This window comes from Macrosteles quadrilineatus, unplaced genomic scaffold (assembly GCF_028750875.1).
Source record: "Macrosteles quadrilineatus isolate MER2022 unplaced genomic scaffold, UCM_ALF_1.0 Scaffold_8__2_contigs__length_117827958, whole genome shotgun sequence".
In the NCBI taxonomy this organism is placed as follows: domain Eukaryota; kingdom Metazoa; phylum Arthropoda; class Insecta; order Hemiptera; family Cicadellidae; genus Macrosteles; species Macrosteles quadrilineatus.
Window position 1 is genome coordinate 41,167,250 of NW_026542601.1, and position 21,348 is coordinate 41,188,597.

Genomic DNA, 21,348 nt, shown 5'->3' on the forward strand with positions numbered 1-21,348 from the left:
AAAGCACATATGAATTCATTAGCTTGGAAGTCCTTAGTTACTCACACAGCCACCATTTTGTTTCTTTCACTTATAATTTTTTTTTCGTAAGAGTGGTTAAAGATACGAAATTGAAACTTTGCACAAACATTTATGACAACAATTCAAAGCTACAAAGAATTATTGAAAATATTTCAAATTCATAAAACAAAATGTCGGCTATTTACAATTTTCTTTCATAATTAACTCAAAATTAACCACTTTTTAGAAAAAAATTAATAAGTGAAAAACAAAATTGCGGTTGTGTGAGTAAATAAGGACTTCCGGACAAATTAAATATCATATATAGATCTGTTTCTTACTCAGGAGCAATGCCCCACAATATTGGTAGTGAGTTGGAGCTCCAGGACACCCTGTACATATTATAGGGAGCTATAATTCTAAAAATTGTCTTATAGCTTTTCATATATCTTCAGTTTGAATGAAGGAAGCCAAAGACTTCGTTTTGGTCTTGAAATAACTGTTAAATTACGGGTTTTCATATGAGACGTCAATCATTCAAATCAAACAAGATTAAGGTAATTTATAAGCCTCTAATGAAGGAATATTTGAATTTTTCCGAAATTTTACTACAATTAAAGATTAGTATCTCAAGTTATGATTGTGATACGTCATATGTTTAGGTCTAAAGACATTTGGTGAAATACCGGCTTTCATTTAAGCTATTAGTATTCAAATCGGACGAGTTTCAAGCAAATGCAAGGTGAACAACAAAAATAAAATGTATCTTTTATAAGGTCTTTCGATGATTAAAAATAAATAGCTTCAGTATTGTTCATGTATTTTATATGTTTCAAAATAGAAATAATCAATAAATTATGGGCCTTAATTTGAGATTTTAGCTATTCAAATCGGACAAGATTCTTTCTGAACTGTGAGCCTCCAAACAACGAAAATAAAAAATATTTCAGGTTTTGTTTTTAATCAACGATCCATAGCTCCAGTTCTATTCCAGTTAGTTTATAACAATTGGTATCAAATTATTTATTAAAATTAGCGGTTTTCATTTGAGCAAATGAGCATTTAAATCCGATAGGTCAACATGTATCATTTAAACTCCGAAGTCAACGCACGAGTCATTCTTCGGCGCCGCGTGGGTATGGTGATACCCCACTTGTGGTGGGGGGAGCCTATTGAGCGCCGACTCGTTTTCAGCGCTGTACTCTCGTTGCAGGGCGCGATCCAGTTAGGTTATATACATCGATGCTACCAAGCGGAATCGTCTCTCCAATGGTGTCATAATTATTTGTGCAAAATAATTGAATGCTATTAGTGCAACGGTTCTTGAGTTTTCGCGACCCGATCACACAGACAATCTGACAAGCGGACCTTTGATCTCCTACTCCGCTATACATGATACATAGATTCGTTGGGTCGCAGGAATTCTATCCCCTGAGCTTTACCCCCTGGGTAAAGCTGACGTCACTATGACGTAGTAACCTGAGCGCTCTTAAGTTTGTTCGCGGGCGGAATTTTACCCCCGCGGATTTGGAAGTCTAATGAACATAAACTGAGCGTGATTAATTATATTAGCAATAAAAACCGGAATTTTACCCCCTGTCTAAATAGCAAGCGTTTAGACAAATGTGAATGTACGGCCTGGATTTTTACCCCCGAATTTTTACCCCCGGATTTGTAACCCCTGGATTTTTACGCCTGGATTTTTATTCCCCGGAATTTTACCACCGAGTCAGATGAAGAAATTATTGAGAATGAATAATTTTCTTCTTTCAGTTTTAATTTATATTTTATTATTAGGTAGCCTTATCTTAATTTATTTGTAATCTCAACTAGTATTTTGATATTCGGGATTTGGGTTTGGGGTCAACTGTTGGCCAATATCATACGAAGGGAGTATGTTTTATATATGTTAATAAGTATGTATAACGAATTGAGTACTGTATCTCATTTAAGTGATAAATGGGCGAACTTTTCTTAAACGATTTATTATAGGCTTACCACTGTGGAAAAACAATTTATTTCGTTTCTGTTGTTCAATAACTCATGCATTTTGTTTCTTTAGGCACAAACAATGAGCTATATTATTTCATGGTTTGTACTGAGAAAGGTAATCGAAATACCTGTTGTAAAATGTAGTTGTAGGCATTCAGTACAAAGTATTCAACCAATTGTCGTGTTGACTACTGCAATGAAACCCATTTGTTTGTATATACATATTAACCAACAGTTCCAAAAATCTAATCCCGAAACTCGAATATCAAAATCTATATATATATATATATTATCTATATATCTATACTTATTTAATACGCAAGCAGGATTTTTGTGACAATTACTCCTCCGAAACTACTGAACCGATTGTCATGTTTTTGGTGTCATTGGAAAGAGCGTAGCGTGAAGTTGTGCAGGAAACTTTCTTTTTAGGGAAATAATGAGAGAGTGAGGCCCTGGAGCCCTATAAAGTTTCGTATTTCTCCATAAGATTAACATTGGAAATAAAAATTGTTATGAAACTCCAGCTGTTGTCAGAAATCAAAAGTGAGAAGAAGAGCATAGGTTAATCCTAAACAGTCAATAAGTTTGCTAATATAGTATTATAACAGTTTGCTACAAATATTTACTTAGCAATTGCTCGAATTCGAGCAACAGGGACACTAGTACTTATTTAATACGCAAGCAGGAATTTTGTGACAATTACTCCTCCAAAACTACTGAACCGATTGACATGTTTTTGGTGTCATTGGAAAGAGCGTAACGCGAAGTTGTGCAGGAAACTTTCTTTTTAGGGAAATAATTAGAGAGTGGGCCCTTTAAAGTTTCGTATTTCTCCATAAGATTAACATGGGAAACAAAAGTTGTTTTGAAACTCCAGCTGTTGTCAGAAATTAAATATTGATAATTGGTCTCCATGGAAGCATGAGAAAATTCACAATGTTTACTTTTGCTTTGACATTTAAATGTAAACAACCAGAACTGTCAAATGCCTATTTCACAATTTTAGACAGCTGATAAAAAAAAATAAAACAACTATGTGGTAGGTTTATTTAATCTTAAACTATATGATAGATTATTATAAATCTATTTCAATAATTATGAAACAAATGTTTCCCGTTGCGAAGCAAAAATTAATAGTGAGAAGAAAAATATATGTTGTAAACAGTCAATGTGTAAATTATCGAAGTTGTATTAAAAATGTGTATAGTTTTGGATGTTGGTTTGTGTTTAATGATATAAGTTAGTTATTAAATTTTTATTTTAAGTTTTAAGGATTTGGCATATGACTAAGCCTATGATAAATAACACCATTTCAGATTTCTGCCAGTTATTACCTAACTTTGTCCTGTAGAGTTTAAAGTAGCTTACACCTTATTGTCTACGAATTGGCTAGATAACTTAGGTACGGTACTTAATAAAAGCTGACAGCCTTTTTTTACGTCGACCTTAAATTGTAAGCTTACCTTTTCCCGTCCATGGGCAGTTTGATTGTTAAAAATTCACCCTTTAAAATGGAAAAGGACTGTTATGTAAATTGTAAGTCCATTGGTTGATAATCTTTTAGTTGGCTCTTTTGCTTTTTTAAAATCATTGGAAATTATGACTGTTATAAGTTTTCAACCAAGTAATTTGTTTGTAAATAACTCCTGTACTTCTTTGCAATTGCTCGATTTCGAGCAAGATGTACACTAGTATCTATACTTATTTAATACGCAAGCAGGTTTTTTGTGACAATTACTCCTCCGAAACTACTGAACCGATTGACATGTTTTTGGTGTCATTGGAAAGAGGGTAACGTGAAGTTGTGCAGGAAACTTTCTTTTTAGGGAAATAATGAGATATTGAGGCCCTGGAGCCCTTTAAAGTTTCGTATTTCTCCATAAGGATAACATGGGAGATAATTTTTATTTCCAGAAACATATGTTTGCTACTTGAAAATAGTCAAAGTCTACTACATAATAATTGCTGTGTATTATAACTCTTAATGTATACCTACTACATTTCAATCAAGGATTGTGTAGCCTACCTTAAAGTTTACCCATAATGGATCTTAATACTTTATTTTAATGCTGGGAATAGTAAAATTTAGTGGAGAACAAGTTACCATGATTTAGAAAACTTTACTATAATAATTTATGTATTTAAATCACAAATCTTTGACATTATTAATTCATTTGAAACTAAACAGCTGATCGACAAATCAAACAAATCACCTACTTCATGTGAATAATGTTATTACACATAGTTTTTTTAACCATTCTTTTTTACTTGTGGGTGTATTTTGAGTTTGCAGTTATGAAAGCACCAAGCCAAGTAACTTTTATCTAATTTTCTTTATAAACTAACAGTATTATTGAATTACTACATGAACTTGACAAGTCAGGTAATTAATTGTCAGTATACCAAGGGGAAGAAGAGTGGGTCCTTAAAAACAGACGAAGGCGGAGACACCTATCTAGAAAATCCAACTGAGTTTTTAAATATAGAGGTCAGTGGATGGCCAAGAAACAGATTAGACTAATAAAAGGGGGCAGTGGTTTTATTGATGAGGAATATTAATATATCAAAAAGGGCACAAGGCTTCATGTGATCAGAATCAATGGTTAACAACTTAATAGAATGTAAAGTCTTAACTGGAACAAGTGAGTGGGGACATATTTTGATTTCGAGGATAAAGATTTACCCGTCTGAAACAAACTTACCTTTCAAAATGGAAAGATGCTAATTTCTGTTACCTTTGGCATTTGCAGCGCTGTTCTTACCCAGACCAATTGAATCATGAGCAACTATATTATATGTTGTTTTAAGTAAGGCTACATCTTTTAATAGGATACGCATATTTGTTACGGAAAACTCTGACCAGGGTAATCTTCCTGAAGGTAACTTTAAGGCTAAAATCGTAGTATTCATGGAAGTGATTTTGTGATAAAGATATTGTCTTTTAGTGTTTATTTTTAAAAGTGTGTTTTCTTCAAGCAGCATTTTTATGACCCTCAAAATATGCTACATAGGCCTATTGGTTTGATATGATAAAATTTTTTGTTAAATGTGTTTTAAAAATCTTTAAAAAATAACTACCCTATAACCTTGCTCGCTGCCTATAACATACTTGAACCTGAACACTTATTAATTTACTAAATGTAATACACATACAGCTAGAAAATGGCTGAACTGCTTCCCTTCCAAGGCTTCATTATTACTGCATTTAATTTTCGACGTCGAGTCAATATATAATGCGATGAATTTGTTTTCTAAATTCATATGTCATTTTGCGGGGCATTGAACCGCACACGTCCACTAGTACTTATTTAATACGCAAGCAGGTTTTTTGTGACAATTACTCCTCCGAAACTACTGAACCAATTGACATGTTTTTAGTGTCACTGGAAAGAGCGTAACGTGAAGTTGTGCAGGAAACTTTTTTTTCTAAGGAAATAATTAGAGAGTGAGGCCCTGGGGCCCTTTAAAGTTTCGTATTTATCCATAAGATTAACATGGAAAACAAAATTTGTTATGGAACTCCAGCTGTTGTCAGAAATTAAGAGTGAAATATTTATTGATGGTATCTATGGTAACAAAGAACAAACCCACAAAATAAAAAAATGTAAACAAACAGAACTAACTGTCAAATTAATTTTGATTTCAACACAGCTGGTTCAAACATATTAAATACTGCATGATTATTAGAACAGGAACGGTAGGGATCATAAACAATTATCAAATATGTCACTCGCCCGAATCATTTTTGTCTATGCCCGAATGTTAACATTTAACATTGATTAAATGGAACTGTCAAACTATATGTTAATGCCATTAGTATGGAATTCTTTCAACATCATTTGTTGATCGAGTTAGTTTCAATATTTTTGAACTGCTGTAATAATATTTTACAGGAAATAATTGTTAGATAAATTCATGGTACAAGTAATTCAGATTCTTCAATCTTTGCTGTTATTAAAATTGTGTTTCCGCAGCAAACCTTCAGACTAAGCGAATTTCCATTTACCTGGCTTAATTAATACTAGGGTTGCTTTCAGAGAGGTAAAAGCCAGTTGAGCGGAACAAACGTGATTTGAGATTAAATATCGATTTCGATGCGGTTCGATATATCGCTTATTAAATTCTGATTTCTAACATTGGCTGTTTCTAATCAGCTGGCAACACATATAGGTTCCCAAGAAAGTAGTCACCGGTCCGTATCCCTCCGCTCCTTGTTTATGCTCCGCGTATTGAGAAAGTAGTTCCGTATATTTTCTCGATTTGCAGTGAATTCCGCGCCTTAAAAAAATGTTTTAACGGTATTTTCTGGTTTATTAAGATCATAGGAATGGCTTAAAAACGTTTAAAAGAAAAGTCTAGAAGGTTCAGAAATACCTTATGGGTATCTTGTTTACATTTTTCTTGTAAACAAAAAACCTGTCATGGCTACTTTAGTCCCATAAGCCTAATGTTAAAAATTGGAAATTTTAAGTTCGTTTTAAATTGCATTAGCAATATCTAATTGAAATTTGTTTCTTTAAAAACCATCTCACTATTAGTCTAAGTAATTTTGTTAAGTTTTACTAAAATGCGTTCAGCCGTTATTGAGTGATGTTTCTCTATTTGTTGCATTGAAGTTGATCCCAAAGAGCTTCGCTCGCTCCGCTCAACAAAGGTTAATTATTCCCTTAAAATGGTCATTTTTTTCCTATCTAAATAATATTAAGTTAATTTTAATATGAGGACTAAGGTTTGCTGCTACAGGGAAGGTAGGTGTGATTTTGTTGAAATGTTGATAGCTAAGTATGATTGTTATTGCTTTGCAAATCCTGTAATACTTTACAATTGCTCGAATTCGAGCAACATGTACACTAGTTAATATTAAAAACATGTTTGATTAGTTAGGGTTACAGATAAATTAAGATAGGCTACTTAATAATACAACGTTTACTATTAAATTAAAACTGAAAAAAAAAGAAAATATATCTGGCCATGGGGTAAAAGTCCGGGGGTAAAATTCCGGCCCGTACACTCTAGGTTTTTATAATTTGATGCGTTCTGATTAAATTCACAACCGTAAAAATATGCGTTTAGTTTCACCTTTAATCCATCAAACTGATGTTGTGCAACTCGAAAGTTCGCGGCCGGAATTTTACCACCTGGTTTGTGACATCAGTTTTGCCCAGGGGTAAAATTCCAGGGGGATAAAAATCCGCTACAGCGATTCGGTCACTTAGTTCACTCATCTATCAACAGATAAACTTTTATTTAACTAAAATGTGAGTTAAGTAAACGAGAACTCCAATCTATGAATCTTAGTACTATTAGTTTTAATCTAATAGAGAAGATTTATACTTCTATACAATTTACTGAGGCGATGGGATGGTAGAAAATGAGTGATATGAATTCGAACGGACCAATCACAGAGACTCTTTGTTGACCTCTGGGCGAGCTGGTCTAGTGGGAGAGTGTGGATCTTCGGAGACTCAGGTCTCAGGTTCAAATCCCGCCAATCACCAATCGACTTTATACATATGGTAATGCCGCAACCCTCTAGAACTACCCTGAGAAGATGTGAAATAGTTCTGGGCTAGAACCTAGCGTTTTTGGATGTGAAGGTGGACATGAAAAATAAATCTACCACCAATATTCCCACTTTAGTGTAGCAAGAATCCCTAATAGTGTAGCATATTGTTGGAAAGCTTATAAAATGACGCAGTTTTTAACATATTCCAACACTTTCTTGTATACAGGGTGTGAAAAATGCAATAGACCATTGTTTTTTTTAAATTATTATCAAACATCTTAATTTTTATCTTTGAATCAATTTACAATGGAGTTTTTACAACTGACCCTCCGTCATTTTTCTATTATTCTTGTTCAAAATTTAATGTAGAACACGAAAATTACATTATCTACTCAAATTATTTTTTAAAACATGAAATAATTTTTTGGGAAGCTAATTTGACTTGGAACATTTGATAAGCATCATCACACTTCATTTACTTTGTACTTACAACCAAAAAATTATGTCACTGAATACCAATCAACCTGTATAGATAGCAGTAATGAGCTGATGGAGTAATTCATAAAAAAGTTATTAGTCTCTATTTATAAGTTTGAATCTTAATGAAACCAGTAGGTCTGAAACATTAGCGATAACTTACCCTTGAATGAAGGGTTTTTATCCATCAAGACCCCTTCCTGAAAAAAAAAACATATAGCATTGTATGAGAGATACGGTAGGTCATTAGGATTCGCAGTGAAGGTCTTTAAATAAACCTACCTGAGTAGGCATACAACCTTGTGCAGTTTTTCTCCTGCTCGCTTGATGTACGTGTGTGACCATGGTCGTAAAACTGTATATAAATATGTGTTTCGTGAACTGTGTTAATATGTTTTGTAAATTGTTACAACCACTTCTGTGGGCAATGTTGAGACCTGTGACAGCGACTGAAGATGCAAACGCGTCTCGCAGGAGATAAGAATTTTGGACACCTTAGGCTACCAAAAAGGTAAAATAATTGATTTTAAATAAACATTGTTCATCGGTGTTTTACTGTTATACGAGTATGTTAGTAAACAAACTAAACCCAGAGAAAGGTTTTACTTATGATTGACTTAAGAACAGGTATAGCATAACAATATTGAAATTATCAAGGTTAGAACCATTACTGTACATTGTAATGTTCAGTATGGGCATTAGTCAGTATTTATACATTTAATTACGTTAGCCGATTCTTTGCGTCACAATTGCGGAAAGTCGTAGAACGATGAAAAAGATCTCAAATTAAAGGCCCCTATCCCGTGATGGTGAGAAAAATAGTGAAATTCCAAAACTTTTAACACAAAATAAGAAAGCCTTGGTTTCCTAGACCACGCCGGACGAATCACGCCGGACAGAGAGCGTGATTACGTCATCGCGCCAGAATCTAAAGTATAGCCGGCAATGAGGGTGGTTTCCTCACGACGTGGGCGCGGACGCGGCGGCGCCTGTCCGACGCGACAACCCGACGCACCACGCCGGAGATATCTTTCAGTTGATTTCAGCGCGGTGCGCCAACCACAAGTCAGCGTTATTTGGTTTTTGGTTGGTCATATTGAGCAAGTTTACTTAATTAAGTTATTAGTGGAACTTGAGATGGAGTCAAAGGTGTTCACTTCAGAACAAGATGATGCACTCATCGATTTGGTGCGAGAAAATCCTGTAATTTTTGACTTATCTCAAAAAAACTACAAAGATGTTCTTGTGAAGAAAAATGTTTGGAAGAAAATTTCAACTGAGCTTGGGAAAAACGGTAAGTTTTTGTAATTATAATTTTAAACTTATTTAAAATTGTATTAATGGAATAACCTTACAGCCAACATGTTATGCATTTGGGGGTAATATTCATTATAAATAATAAACTAATATTTTTTTCCAATATTATACGTATATTGAATAAATAACCAACATAAATACATTGTATTATTCCATACAAAATATTCGTCCTACATTCAAAAAATTTAAAATTGAAGGGTTATTTAAGTTTCTTGGCTATTTATTGTGCAAGACGCACACGGTCCATCTGCCAATCTACTGCACCATTTGCACTACAGAAGTAGTTTTTGAAAGCTTCTCTGACTTCATAGGCTGGATTGGGGGCTCTTCCTCTGATTGGTTGCAGTGGTAAAAGATTTTCTGTGGGAAGGGATAGAGCTACATCATCTCCTTCTCTTGGACACGGGATATTGGCTGACCTCATAAGGTTGTGCAGAATACAAGCCGCCAGTACTAGATGATCTACATCACTGGGATGTAAAGCGATAGGCGTAAAAAACACTCTAAAGTACTGACACATTATTCCGAATGCATTTTCACTGCAACGGCGAGCTCTACTATGTCGATAATTATAAACCGCCTTCTCTTCATCTACACCGGATTGTTCCTTGGGGTATGGGCGCATAAACCTTGTTGTTAGTTTGAATGCCTCATCGCCTAGAAGTACGTGAGGAATACCAAGGGTAGTTCCTGGCAGTGGGGCGGGGTCTGGGAAAGGAAAAGTATCATTAATCACGGATTTACCCAACTCAGATTTTGGGAAAATACCTGCATCTCCCTCTTTTCCGTAGTTTCCAACATCAACAGTCAAAAATTTGTAGTTATGATCAACTGAAACGAACAGCACAATAGAAAAAAAATCCTTGAAATTATGGAACAGTGATCCAGAGTTTGCAGGGCACTTGATTCGAACATCCGGGCACTGCTCTGACGGAGTTTGCGTTGTCCTGTTTTGCTTGGAGCGACCATCGCAAGAGTCGCCAGCTACAGTCGCGGACCACTGCCCCGAGGACCAGTCTGAGCGATAATCGCGCCGCGACTGATGCGCAGCGACTGTGCGCAGAACCTCAAAACAGTTCAGTTCACTCACTAGGCAGATAATAGATGTTAAAATTGACCATAATTTACTTTTTTGTTCACAGTAATTCTTCTATTCATGTGCTGTTACGATTTTACTGTTTTGATTATATTTTCTTACACATTCATTTCATTTTCTACATTAAATTTTTAGAAGAAACAGGCGACTCTTTATTTCTAGCAAACTTTGCAATGTCATTGCTCAAATGGTTGTGTTTAAATTTGTTAAGGTAATCCACGTCTATTCAAATTTTAATATAAAATGCTTGACTGTTCCAAGTTGTTATGTGTTATTTACGTAGTGTGGGCGTTAATACTGTGTCAGATTTTGTATGAATACATTTTTTTTTATATTTAGACTCCAGGTTTTATTTTCTGACATTCATGTACTCTTATCGATATCACTATTTTTTATTGATATAAATATATGTATTTTTTCATTGATATGACTACAGTTTTCTATTTATATCCTATCTAGTGACCTCTAGTGATACGTATCCGTCCCAAATCCTACGTATCACTATTTATTTATTATTTTCTATCGATCGTCCATTGATATTTCCACTAGGGTCGAGTAGAGCCTCGTCTCCTAATTCCTCACTGAGGAGATACTTTAATGACTTACAACACGTACTCATGACTTCACCATTGTGAGTGCTGGTATTTAACTAACTATGAAAAATCGCGTGGCGACCGAAAATCAATCGCTCTAAGCAAAACGGCCACCGGGTCAGCGATAGTAGCTGAGCGATTATCGCTGTGCGACTATCGCTACAGTCGCTCCAAGCAAAATAGGCCTTTAAGCTAGGCGCCCACCGGGCAACCCAGCGGGGGACGCGACGCGACGCGGCACGGCGCGACGCGGAGAAAAACTTCCGTCCGCTTCTCCAGGGTTCGCGCCCACCAAGCAACTCTAGCGGAAGCGCGGGGCAGCGCGGAGAATTTTTCTTTTGGAGGGGATGCACAGTGCACTTCGATTTGGACCCGAACACTCCCGAAGGGCTCACGATACTTTCCGAAAACACCCGAATGAGCGGCAGACGAGGGGCAGACGCCGTTTCCGTGCCTCTACCCCGCGCCCACCAGGCAACTCAACGCAGGCGCGGCAACACGAGAGGAAGAAATTCTCCACCGAATTCTCACTGCCGGATTCGAGAAGAAGTTTTTTTTCCGCGCCGCGTTGCGCCACCCGCTGGGTTGCTAGGTGGGCGTCAGTCCATAAGATAACATGGCACGGATACGTGGCAACTTTTTTCCACGGCGTCGCGCCGCGCCGCGTCACATGCTGAGTTGCCCGGTGGGCGCCTAGCTCATTTTCTCGCAGTCAAAATGGGACAAACTTCAATGTGGAAGTAGCGCTCGCCACTCGTGCAGTCTCGGGTCCTTTGACTCGTGTCAAAAACCGACTCCAGATGGAGCGCTGGCGAGCACGAGGCAAGGCGAGGCGAGGCGACCCGAGTCAAGGCGAGAGAAGACGAGCGAACCGAGTACACTCTCGCACTCGCCAACGCTCGTTATGCCTCGGCGAGAGTGTACTGGGGGCTGCATAATTAATTAATCAGGGGGTATAATTAATCCTCCAGGGCGCACGGGACATTGGACAAACTATAGGTGCCCTAGAGAAAGTAGTCCCCGGTCCGAATCACCCCACCATTGTTTCCGAAGTACCGAATATTTTTGTAATTTGCAGTGGTTCCGCGCCTAAAAAATGCTTTAAAGGTATTTTCTTGTTTATTAAGATCGTAAGAATGTTTTAAAAACGATTAAAAGAAAAGTCCAGATAGTTCAGAAATACTGAAAAGAGAACATAAACTATAAACACGAAATGACAGGTTAAATCGTAGTTATAATAGTCAATCAGCTGCTCATAGTATTATTATCTTTAAGGGTGTTTGGTAAACAATTTGATGTCTTATTTTTTGTTATTGTTCAATTGTACTAAAAATTAGAGATACAAATATATAAGAAAAAATTATTTATTTTGAATACTAAGCGAGATATGGAGCTTGAAAGTAGTAAATTTGTATTCTTTGGTACCAGTTCACAGGGAGAATGGGTAATGCGATTCTCACCAAAATTTGCATTCAGGTGTGGAAAAATAAGATAATAATCACTAGCTATTTAAAATAAAAAAATTTAAAAAAAAATTTATTTTTTATTTTGTATCATTTTTTTAAAAAAATTTAAAAAATTTTTAAAAAAATTAAAAAATAGCTCTTTGTTTTTGGGAAAAATGTATCTGTATGTTGGAATGCAAAAAAATGTGATATGTTATCTCGTTTGGGCTGTGAATTCGTACCTTTGATGCCTTGCGCTGTCGGAGCACTACTCGTTGAGAGTGTGTACACTAACACCGGGGCTTTAGAATACAACGATAAACGTATTCTTTCAATGTTAATGGATGTTAATAATTACGTGATGTTAAAGTATTCTAAAGCCTCGGTGTTAGTGTACAAACTCTCAACGAGTAGTGCTCCGACAGCGCAAGGCATCAAAGGTACGAATTCACGGCCCAAACGAGTTAACATATCACTTTTTTTATTCCAACATACAGATACATTTTTCCCAAAAACAAAGAGCTATTTTTAAATTTTTTTTAATTTTTTAAATAATTTATAAAAAATAAAAAATAAATTTTTTTTTAATTTTTTAATTTTAAATAGCTAGTGATTATTATCTTATTTTTCCACACCTGAATGCAAATTTTGGTGAGAATCGCATTACCCATTCTCCCTGTGAACTGGTACCAAAGATTAAAAATTTACTACTTTCAAGCTCCATATCTCGCTTAATATTCAAAATAAAACATTTTTTCTTATATATTTGTATCTCTAATTTTTAGTACAATTAAACAATAACAAAAAATCAGACATGAAAATTTGCGACCAAACACCCTTAAGTGTTGCCAACCTATTTCCAAGCGTACACGGATTACGTGCACAATAGAACCACGCTGTTTTGTGTTGTTTCGTTGGAATCCTGATGTGCGCCAAAGTATAAACCGTACGACAAAGTATAAACCGTACGATAAAGTATAAATATGCAGCAAATAGCAGCTTTCTGTACTATAAACAGTACAAGGAAGCCAACTTTGTCGGGCGACTGTAGGAAAAATTATTTTACTTTTTTTACATTACTTCACATTTAAAGGTTATTGTTGTGTTGAAGGAATGTTAAACAAAATAACCACACTGACTAAATAATCAACGATTCAAAATTAAATGGAACCCGTCTGCTTTGTTTTTATCTCAAAAGATATGTTGACGATGAATTCTAAACCTTTTTGTAACATTTAACTTGACGCTTATTGTAGTGTTTAGTCAATTTTTTGAAGTGGAATAACCGTAATGGCTACTCTAAGAAAATAACCTGGGAATAAAGATGAAATAGGTTCGTACAGGCAATAATGTTTTACTAAGTAATTAATATGACACGTTCCAATGGGCGGAAAAATAATAATGTCTGGAGGAGAGTATAATCAGGCGAGGAACTGCTTGTTGTTCTAAGGGAAAAGGTTTGAAATAATATAGCCTAGCATGAATAGTATAGATTGCAAAGGGAGCATCTATATATAACAGTAAACCTAGAGTTAGTTTCCATTTCTTTAAACTAACCAAAAATATGCATGTCAATGCTGATGAAAAGTAATTTCATGATTTGTTTCGATGACTGGGTAATGGAACCCCCACCAGTGACAAAATATTTAAGCCAATCAAACAAAATTATAACTAAAAATAGGCTTTACATTCCTCATACCAGCTTAAATGATGTAACTACGTTGGCTACGGCCGGCATTACGCCAGTCGGCACCTTGCTCGGAACGGGAACATGTCAACCGGTTGCATTTAGTACGACAGGCTGATATTTTTTGTGAAATGTGTAAATTTAATTCGTATTGCTCTTGAGTGTTATGTGTTTTAACATAGATAAAACAGGGACTATGTATTATGTATGGTTTTAACTTCAACGACGCTACTTCAGCCGAGATTTCGTTGTCTGACGATGGCATTGTAATGCCAAAACAGCCGTAACCAACGTAGTTACATCATTTGAGCAGGATTGACGGATAAAGCCTATGTTTAGTTACGATACAGATCAAAGGCCAAAACATGGATTTTAATTCCAAATAATAATGTATCCATTAAATAAAAAATGTATACTATTCACAATTACTTACAAAAAAAAAAAAAATGCGGACGAACAAGCAAATGAATAATTCAGTGTGGTCTTTACTGTGAATCCGATAAACGTTTAAATATGCCTATTTTGATAGAATATGTAAATGCAATCGCATTTTTAGGAGGAATACCACCACATTTAAACCAAGTGTAGTTTCTATTTTCATGTTGATCAGAAACAAATCCAGGATTAAATTTGGACAATAGGATACCTTTTCATTAATTTTGTTAAACCTTTACAAAAGGAGTTAACCGAGAACTACTGAACTGTAAGCTTATCTCAACACCCCTTTTTACTATGCCCTTTCAAATTTCACCAAGATGGTTTCCAAAATTCCTTACAGGGAAGCTTTTTTTGTTATCGTTTAAAACAAGACTAAAACTATCCAGTATTTATTCACAAAGAATTATATGTTTGCTGCCTTCAACACTTAAGACTTTGAATAGTTAAACCTCTGAAACAAATTATTTATTGATTGAAAATAACATTAACAAAGCAAGCAAAGAGACTGTTTTCACACAAAAGATAAGGTGTACAGTATTCATCCTAACACATACATAATTTGATACTGAGCTTGTCAAATATTACAATATTTGTTTAACATTTGAGCTTTTTAGGGACTTATGTTCCTAAAAGCCAATAGTGCAAATTTAATGTCATATAGGTGTTAATATAATTTAGTGTGATCAATGTATTTTCCTAGTCAAAAAGGTAAACTTACCTGCTAAACCTGGTAAACTTATCTGATGAATAGCTATTGGAAAGTATAAGTGTCACTTTCGATGGCAAGCATTGACTAGTAACAAGGACTAAGAGTATTTTGAAGCCATCTAATACTTTTTTACAAAGTGTGATTAAGTAACTATCCGTCTGTAAAGCTTGTTTGATGTAACGAACATATCAGAGTACTAAGTATGGCTTATGAATTTATAGTCTTTTTAACATAATCCAAAGAGGTGAATATGGAGTTCCATAACTATTTTACAAAAAGTACTCAAATTATGTTGAATTTAAAATGGTCGTGGTTCGAAAACAAACATGGCTCTGAATCAGCTCTACATAGTTAGGTAAAGTTTTTGACCTTTCTTTGAAGGATTTCTTAATAATGCATGTATTATTTTAAAGTCTACAAGAAGGACCTGAAATAGTTATTTGTGTAACTAGTGTGCAAAGTGGCACTTTGCTGCACACGAGAGAAATGTTTACGCACGAGCTTCCTAACTAAAGCTGTAACTGTATTGTAGGAAAGAAAGAAATCGTTATTTGTGCAACTAGTGAGAAAAGTGAGCAATTGACTCACTCGAGAGAAATCCTTACTTACGAGCCGTAGGCGAGTGAGGAATGGTTTCTCGAGTGAGGCAATTGTACTTTGAACTCGAGTTGCACATTATACTTTTCCTACAGTTACCATAAAACAAATAAATTGGTGAAGAAACATAACCTATTTTTACACAGAAGTGTACTTTTAATATAACATTTAATGTGAAGTGAAAAATACAACAGTACAACAGCTGACCAGCTGATTCACAGCCAGTACTGCCAACGTATTTCGCGCGCATACGACGTTGCCTGCATGTTACGCGCTCACTATTTCGTGCCTTCACGTTGCAAATCTGGAGTGAGACAAAGTAATTAGAGTGAGACAATGTTAACATTGTTTTACTGATGAGCCAATTGGTCACTTTGCTTTCTCAAATCAGTGAGAGAACATGTACATTGTTAGGTAACTGTAGGAAAATTATATTTGTAAAATAATACTATATTATTCTTAATAGTAAAATATGAATAAAGTTTGTTGGAACCTATCAAAAATTTAAACAAAAAATAAATTTTTAAATGGTTATTCCTCACATTTTTACTCTAAATATTATAGCTCTAGAATAAATTAAATTGTCAAAATACCGTTATAATTTTCTATGCAATGTAATATCCTAAGATTCTAGGTCATTTTGCAATATTAAGGTACTTAATGTTATTGTCGTACCTTGATTGATTCAAACCCTCCTGGGTTGGCAGCATATTTCAAGAATACCAGGTTCGGTTTCGGACACTTCTCTACACAAATATCGTACTGGCACCACTTGTCAGTGTCAACTCTACTTCTAAAAGACAAAATGTTCTTTGACCCGTCTTTGAATGTGAACATGTACACTTTTTCGTGTAAAGGGCGATTAGATTCAGGAGCGCAGTCGAAATCATTGAATGCTGCTAAAAATACAATGTTATCCTCAAAAGGCAGTTTTTCACGGTATCGATTTTTGGCATTACTTTTTTTCCGTTCTGCTATCGTCAATATGTATTTGGCGTCGATATCATTTCTACGATAACATTGAAGTATAAACGTTTGTAGTTCTTCCTCCTTTTCTTTCCTGACATCAACTGAGTATGTAGATACAAGGGTTTTACTAATTGTTTCTACGTTTAAAGAGATTGTAATTATGTTGGCCCCTGGAAATATATTCGTAAATGAATTATTAGTTTCTAAAAATAAAAGTGCTTAGTCGCTTTACTACTATCAGTGATACAGTAATAATATCGGCACCATCAGTCTTACAGTACTTCTACCATTGATGCAGTCCTGCTATCCGTGAAACAGTACTACCGACAGTGATAAAGTACTTCTATCAACGATGCAGTACTGCTATGAGTGAAATAGTAATACCATCGGTGATAAAATACTACTATCAGTGATACTGTAATACTATTGGTGATACAGTAATACCATTAGATAAACAGTACTACTATCAGTGAAACAGTAATACCATCGGTGATAAAATACTACTATCAGTGATACTGTAAAACTATTGGTGATCCAGTATTACCATCAGTGATACAATACTACTATCAGTGATACCGTAATACTATTGGCGATACAGCAATACCATCAGATATACAGTACTACTATCAGTGAAACAGTAATACCATAAGTGATAATGTACTACTATCAGTGATAAAGTACTCCTATCAACGATGCAGTACTGCTATGAGTGAAACAGTACTACCGACAGTGATAAAGTACTTCTATCTACGATGCAGTACTGCTATGAGTGAAACAGTACTACCGACAGTGATAAAGTACTTCTATCTACGATGCAGTACTGCTATGAGTGAAACAGTACTACCGACAGTGATAAAGTAATTCTATCTACGATGCAGTACTGCTATGAGTGAAACAGTACTACCGACAGTGATAAAGTACTTCTATCTACGATGCAGTACTGCTATGAGTGAAACAGTACTACCGACAGTGATAAAGTACTTCGATCTACGATGCAGTACTGCTATTAGTGAAACAGCACTACCAACAGTGATAAAGTACTTCTATCTACGATGCAGTACTGCTATGAGTGAAACAGTACTACCGACAGTGATAAAGTACTTCGATCTACGATGGAGTACTGCTATGAATGAAACAGTACTACCGACAGTGATAAAGTACTTCCATCTACGATGATGGTACTTCTAATACCATCGGTGATAAAATACTACTATCAGTGATACTATAATACTATTGGTGATACAGTAATACCATCAGTGATACAATACTACTATCAGTGATACCGTAATGCTATTGGCGATACAGCAATACCATCAGATATACAGTACTACTATCAGTGAAACAGTAATACCAAAAGTAATAATGTACTACTATAAGTGATAAAGTAATCCTATCAGAGATACAGTACTACTATCAATGACACATTTCTCATATCTACGCACAGGCCCCTGCCTATGTAGACCTTTTCCTTATCATTTGACAAGGTATTTTTTCCCCTTTTTGCCTTTTAGACAAAGTATACTTTTATAATATTTTTTTTTAAGTTAATGATTTTATAATTATTATGTAAATACCACTCTATCTATAATATTAAAACGTAACAGGGGTTTTTTATTTCAAGATTCTGAATCAACCACTCCACGGATTTTCATGATTTTTGTGTTGAAAGAAAGATAATTTTGAGAACTAGGGAATGTCGAAGCCATATTTTTAGTTTAGGGTCTCAGTTATTTAGAAATTAACGTTTAATTTTTGAAAAGTCTAGCAGCCGACGCTAAGAACTAAACTAGCTTTTGGTATAATATAATTTGCTTAACATAACAGCTGTAAACATTCAGCGTTTGTAACACAAATTCAGAAATTGGATCAAATTAAAAGACATACTTAGGGTTGACTTATTTATACTATGTGTAATGCTAATCATGACGTCCAATCCGATAAGAGGATGACGGATTATTTAAATAGGTATACATAGTAAAATACTAGGATGTTCAAATAAGTTTTTTAAGTAATATTTGTAATCTTCGGATTGTTTTAGTGCAATATAATTTGTTTTAACTAACAGCTGGTTAATTATAAAAATTCCCTATAGAATTATGAGGTTATTTATTCTAATTTTGTCATTAATTAAACGGAGCGAGCGAAGCTCTTATACTACACTCCTGCTTTTGTTTTACAAATACTCCTCCTGAACGGCTAAAGCGATCTGCACGAAATTTAACATAGTCATAGTAACCAACCATGGGAAGGTATAAATCTGAAATGGTACAAATCAGACTATAAGACTTTTCCCTACATGAATGCAAACTTTTAGAAATTTAACATGGGTCTTATGGGTTAATTGGTTGCCATGACATTATTTGCGACTCAACACTAAAAAGTAAACAAGAGCCTCGACATATGTTAGTCAACAAATCTACCACATTATAAATACAGTACAAAAGAAAAAAATCTGATGAAAACTAAAGAGCATATTAGTCTATTGCATGTAATACGAATTGATTAAGAATCAGTTCTATATTCAGTGAATAAATTCATGCCGTTCGTATTTAATTTTATAATCGTTCTGTTCTTTTTAACAACAATGAATAGTCAACTAATTAGACGTGGTCAATAAAAAACACGACAAAATAATTATACTAACAAATTCACACCACCCTTGATTTGCAAGTATATTTGTAGATAATGTACTGTAGCTAAAAATACAAAATAACTTTACGAAATGAAATCACAACCACTTGGTTTACAGGTAAGGTTTAAGACTAAACTAAATGGTATAACTTAGACAATAAAATCCCAAAGGATTGTCGTATTGATAGGCCTACATTTTATTGCACAAAAGGGAAATTTTGAAAGAAGTCGACTTGACTTCAAATAGTATTTCTTACTTTTAACCGCTAAAGTAAAACCAGACCTAAGTTATAGGCCTATACTTAAACGAATTGATAATTTTAAGAATCGATTAGCATATCTCAATTATCCGCTGTTAGGAAATGATTGCAAAAAAAGTTAATGTATTTGTAAAAAATGCATTCTTATCCCAAAATAAAATTATAAATGGCTCAGATAAAAAAAAGCTATTTAGATACGTTAAGTGAAAATCAAATTCTAACAAAATCAGAAGCAAACTGTTAAGTTTTCCAAGGAGATTCGAACCCAGGACCTCACGATCGTAAGGCGGGTACTTTAACCACTACACCACCAACGCTGTTTAACCATATAAGAAGTAATATTTATTCTATGGTTTAACTGACGGCGTCGACACGATATTTCTGTTCCGCAATCCCAGTAATTGGCGCGGCAACCAACGATGCTTATACTTAAACATATGTTAAAACTATTTCTACGATCCCAGTAGCTGACCCCAACCCTTCACAACAATAATACTGGTAAACAGTTATTGAGGTAATTGAATTGGTGAGTTTTATGAATGTTCAATGCAAATAAGTCTTCTGAACGAATGATTCTTTTTTTAATAATGAAGAAAGAAGACAATGAAGAAAAATAGAGCAAAGCAAATTCTACATACAAGAGGTAATACACTACACTCCTGATTTTGTTTTACAAATACTCCTCCTAAAAGGCTGAAGCGATCTGCACCAAATTCAGCAAAATTATAGTAGCCAACCATGGAAAGGTATAAATCTGAAATAATACAAATCGGACCACAGGGGTTTTCTCTACCTGAATTTAAACTTTTGGAAATCATGGGCCTTATAGGTTAATTGGTTGCCAAGACGTTATTTGCAAGATAACATTAAAATAGTAAACAAGAGACGCAACATATGTGAATCATCTAAATAGCACAATACACATACCGTACAGAGAAAAAGGGAAGAACAATCTAAATTAATAATATTAATATTAATATCTAAATTATATCTAATTAATAATTATAATTGTAGCATAAAACATTTAAAATTAGGGATACTTCCCTGCCCCACCCTGTATATGGTAATATATAGTTTGCAAAACTACAATTTCGCATGTATGAAGTATCCAGTTTTCGGAACTTACGTGAAACGCTGGGACACTCTGCTTGATCACCCTGAAAATGTTATAGTTTGAATTAAATTGGTAATGGACATATAATAAAAGAAAACAATTCGTATTTAGTTAATACTCTGTAACGTTATTTGAAACATTTGGTATTCCATTATTATTTTAAAACTGAAAGAAATTGCACGTGCATAATTTTAAGTTAAGCTTAGTGACTTTTAGCTTAGTTCTTCTTTAACTTAGGCAGCGCCACCAGCGTTGCTATGCTGAGTGCAAGGAAACGCTGGTGGCGCTGCCTACGAATTGACAGGCAAAGCTCTCTCAAAACACTTGCTTTTTACCATGCGGTTGGCATTCTGGATTATAGTAGTATGTTTTCTGTGCTTTCAGCCACCAATTAACGTATTTAAAACAGCTAAAACCATCATAAATGGCGAAAAAAATCATTTTTAGCCCCTAGGGAGTAAAGATTAGCTCTTGTTACTCATTTGTAAATTTCAATTGTAAGCAGAATTGCATG

General features: G+C 34.8%; 1 protein-coding gene across 1 annotated transcript in view; it reads right to left on the reverse strand.

Annotated features, from left to right (window-relative positions):
- The window catches only part of LOC129001408 (uncharacterized), a 238,255-nt gene that overhangs the window by 31,703 nt on the left and 185,204 nt on the right, over window positions 1-21,348 (reverse strand). The window contains exons 30-32 of the mRNA XM_054428664.1: window positions 20,847-20,877; window positions 16,536-16,999; window positions 8,142-8,178 (exon numbers count right to left, since the gene is read on the reverse strand). Of these exons, the coding sequence (XP_054284639.1) occupies window positions 8,142-8,178; window positions 16,536-16,999; window positions 20,847-20,877 (532 nt within the window). The remainder of the gene's footprint in view (window positions 1-8,141; window positions 8,179-16,535; window positions 17,000-20,846; window positions 20,878-21,348) is intronic.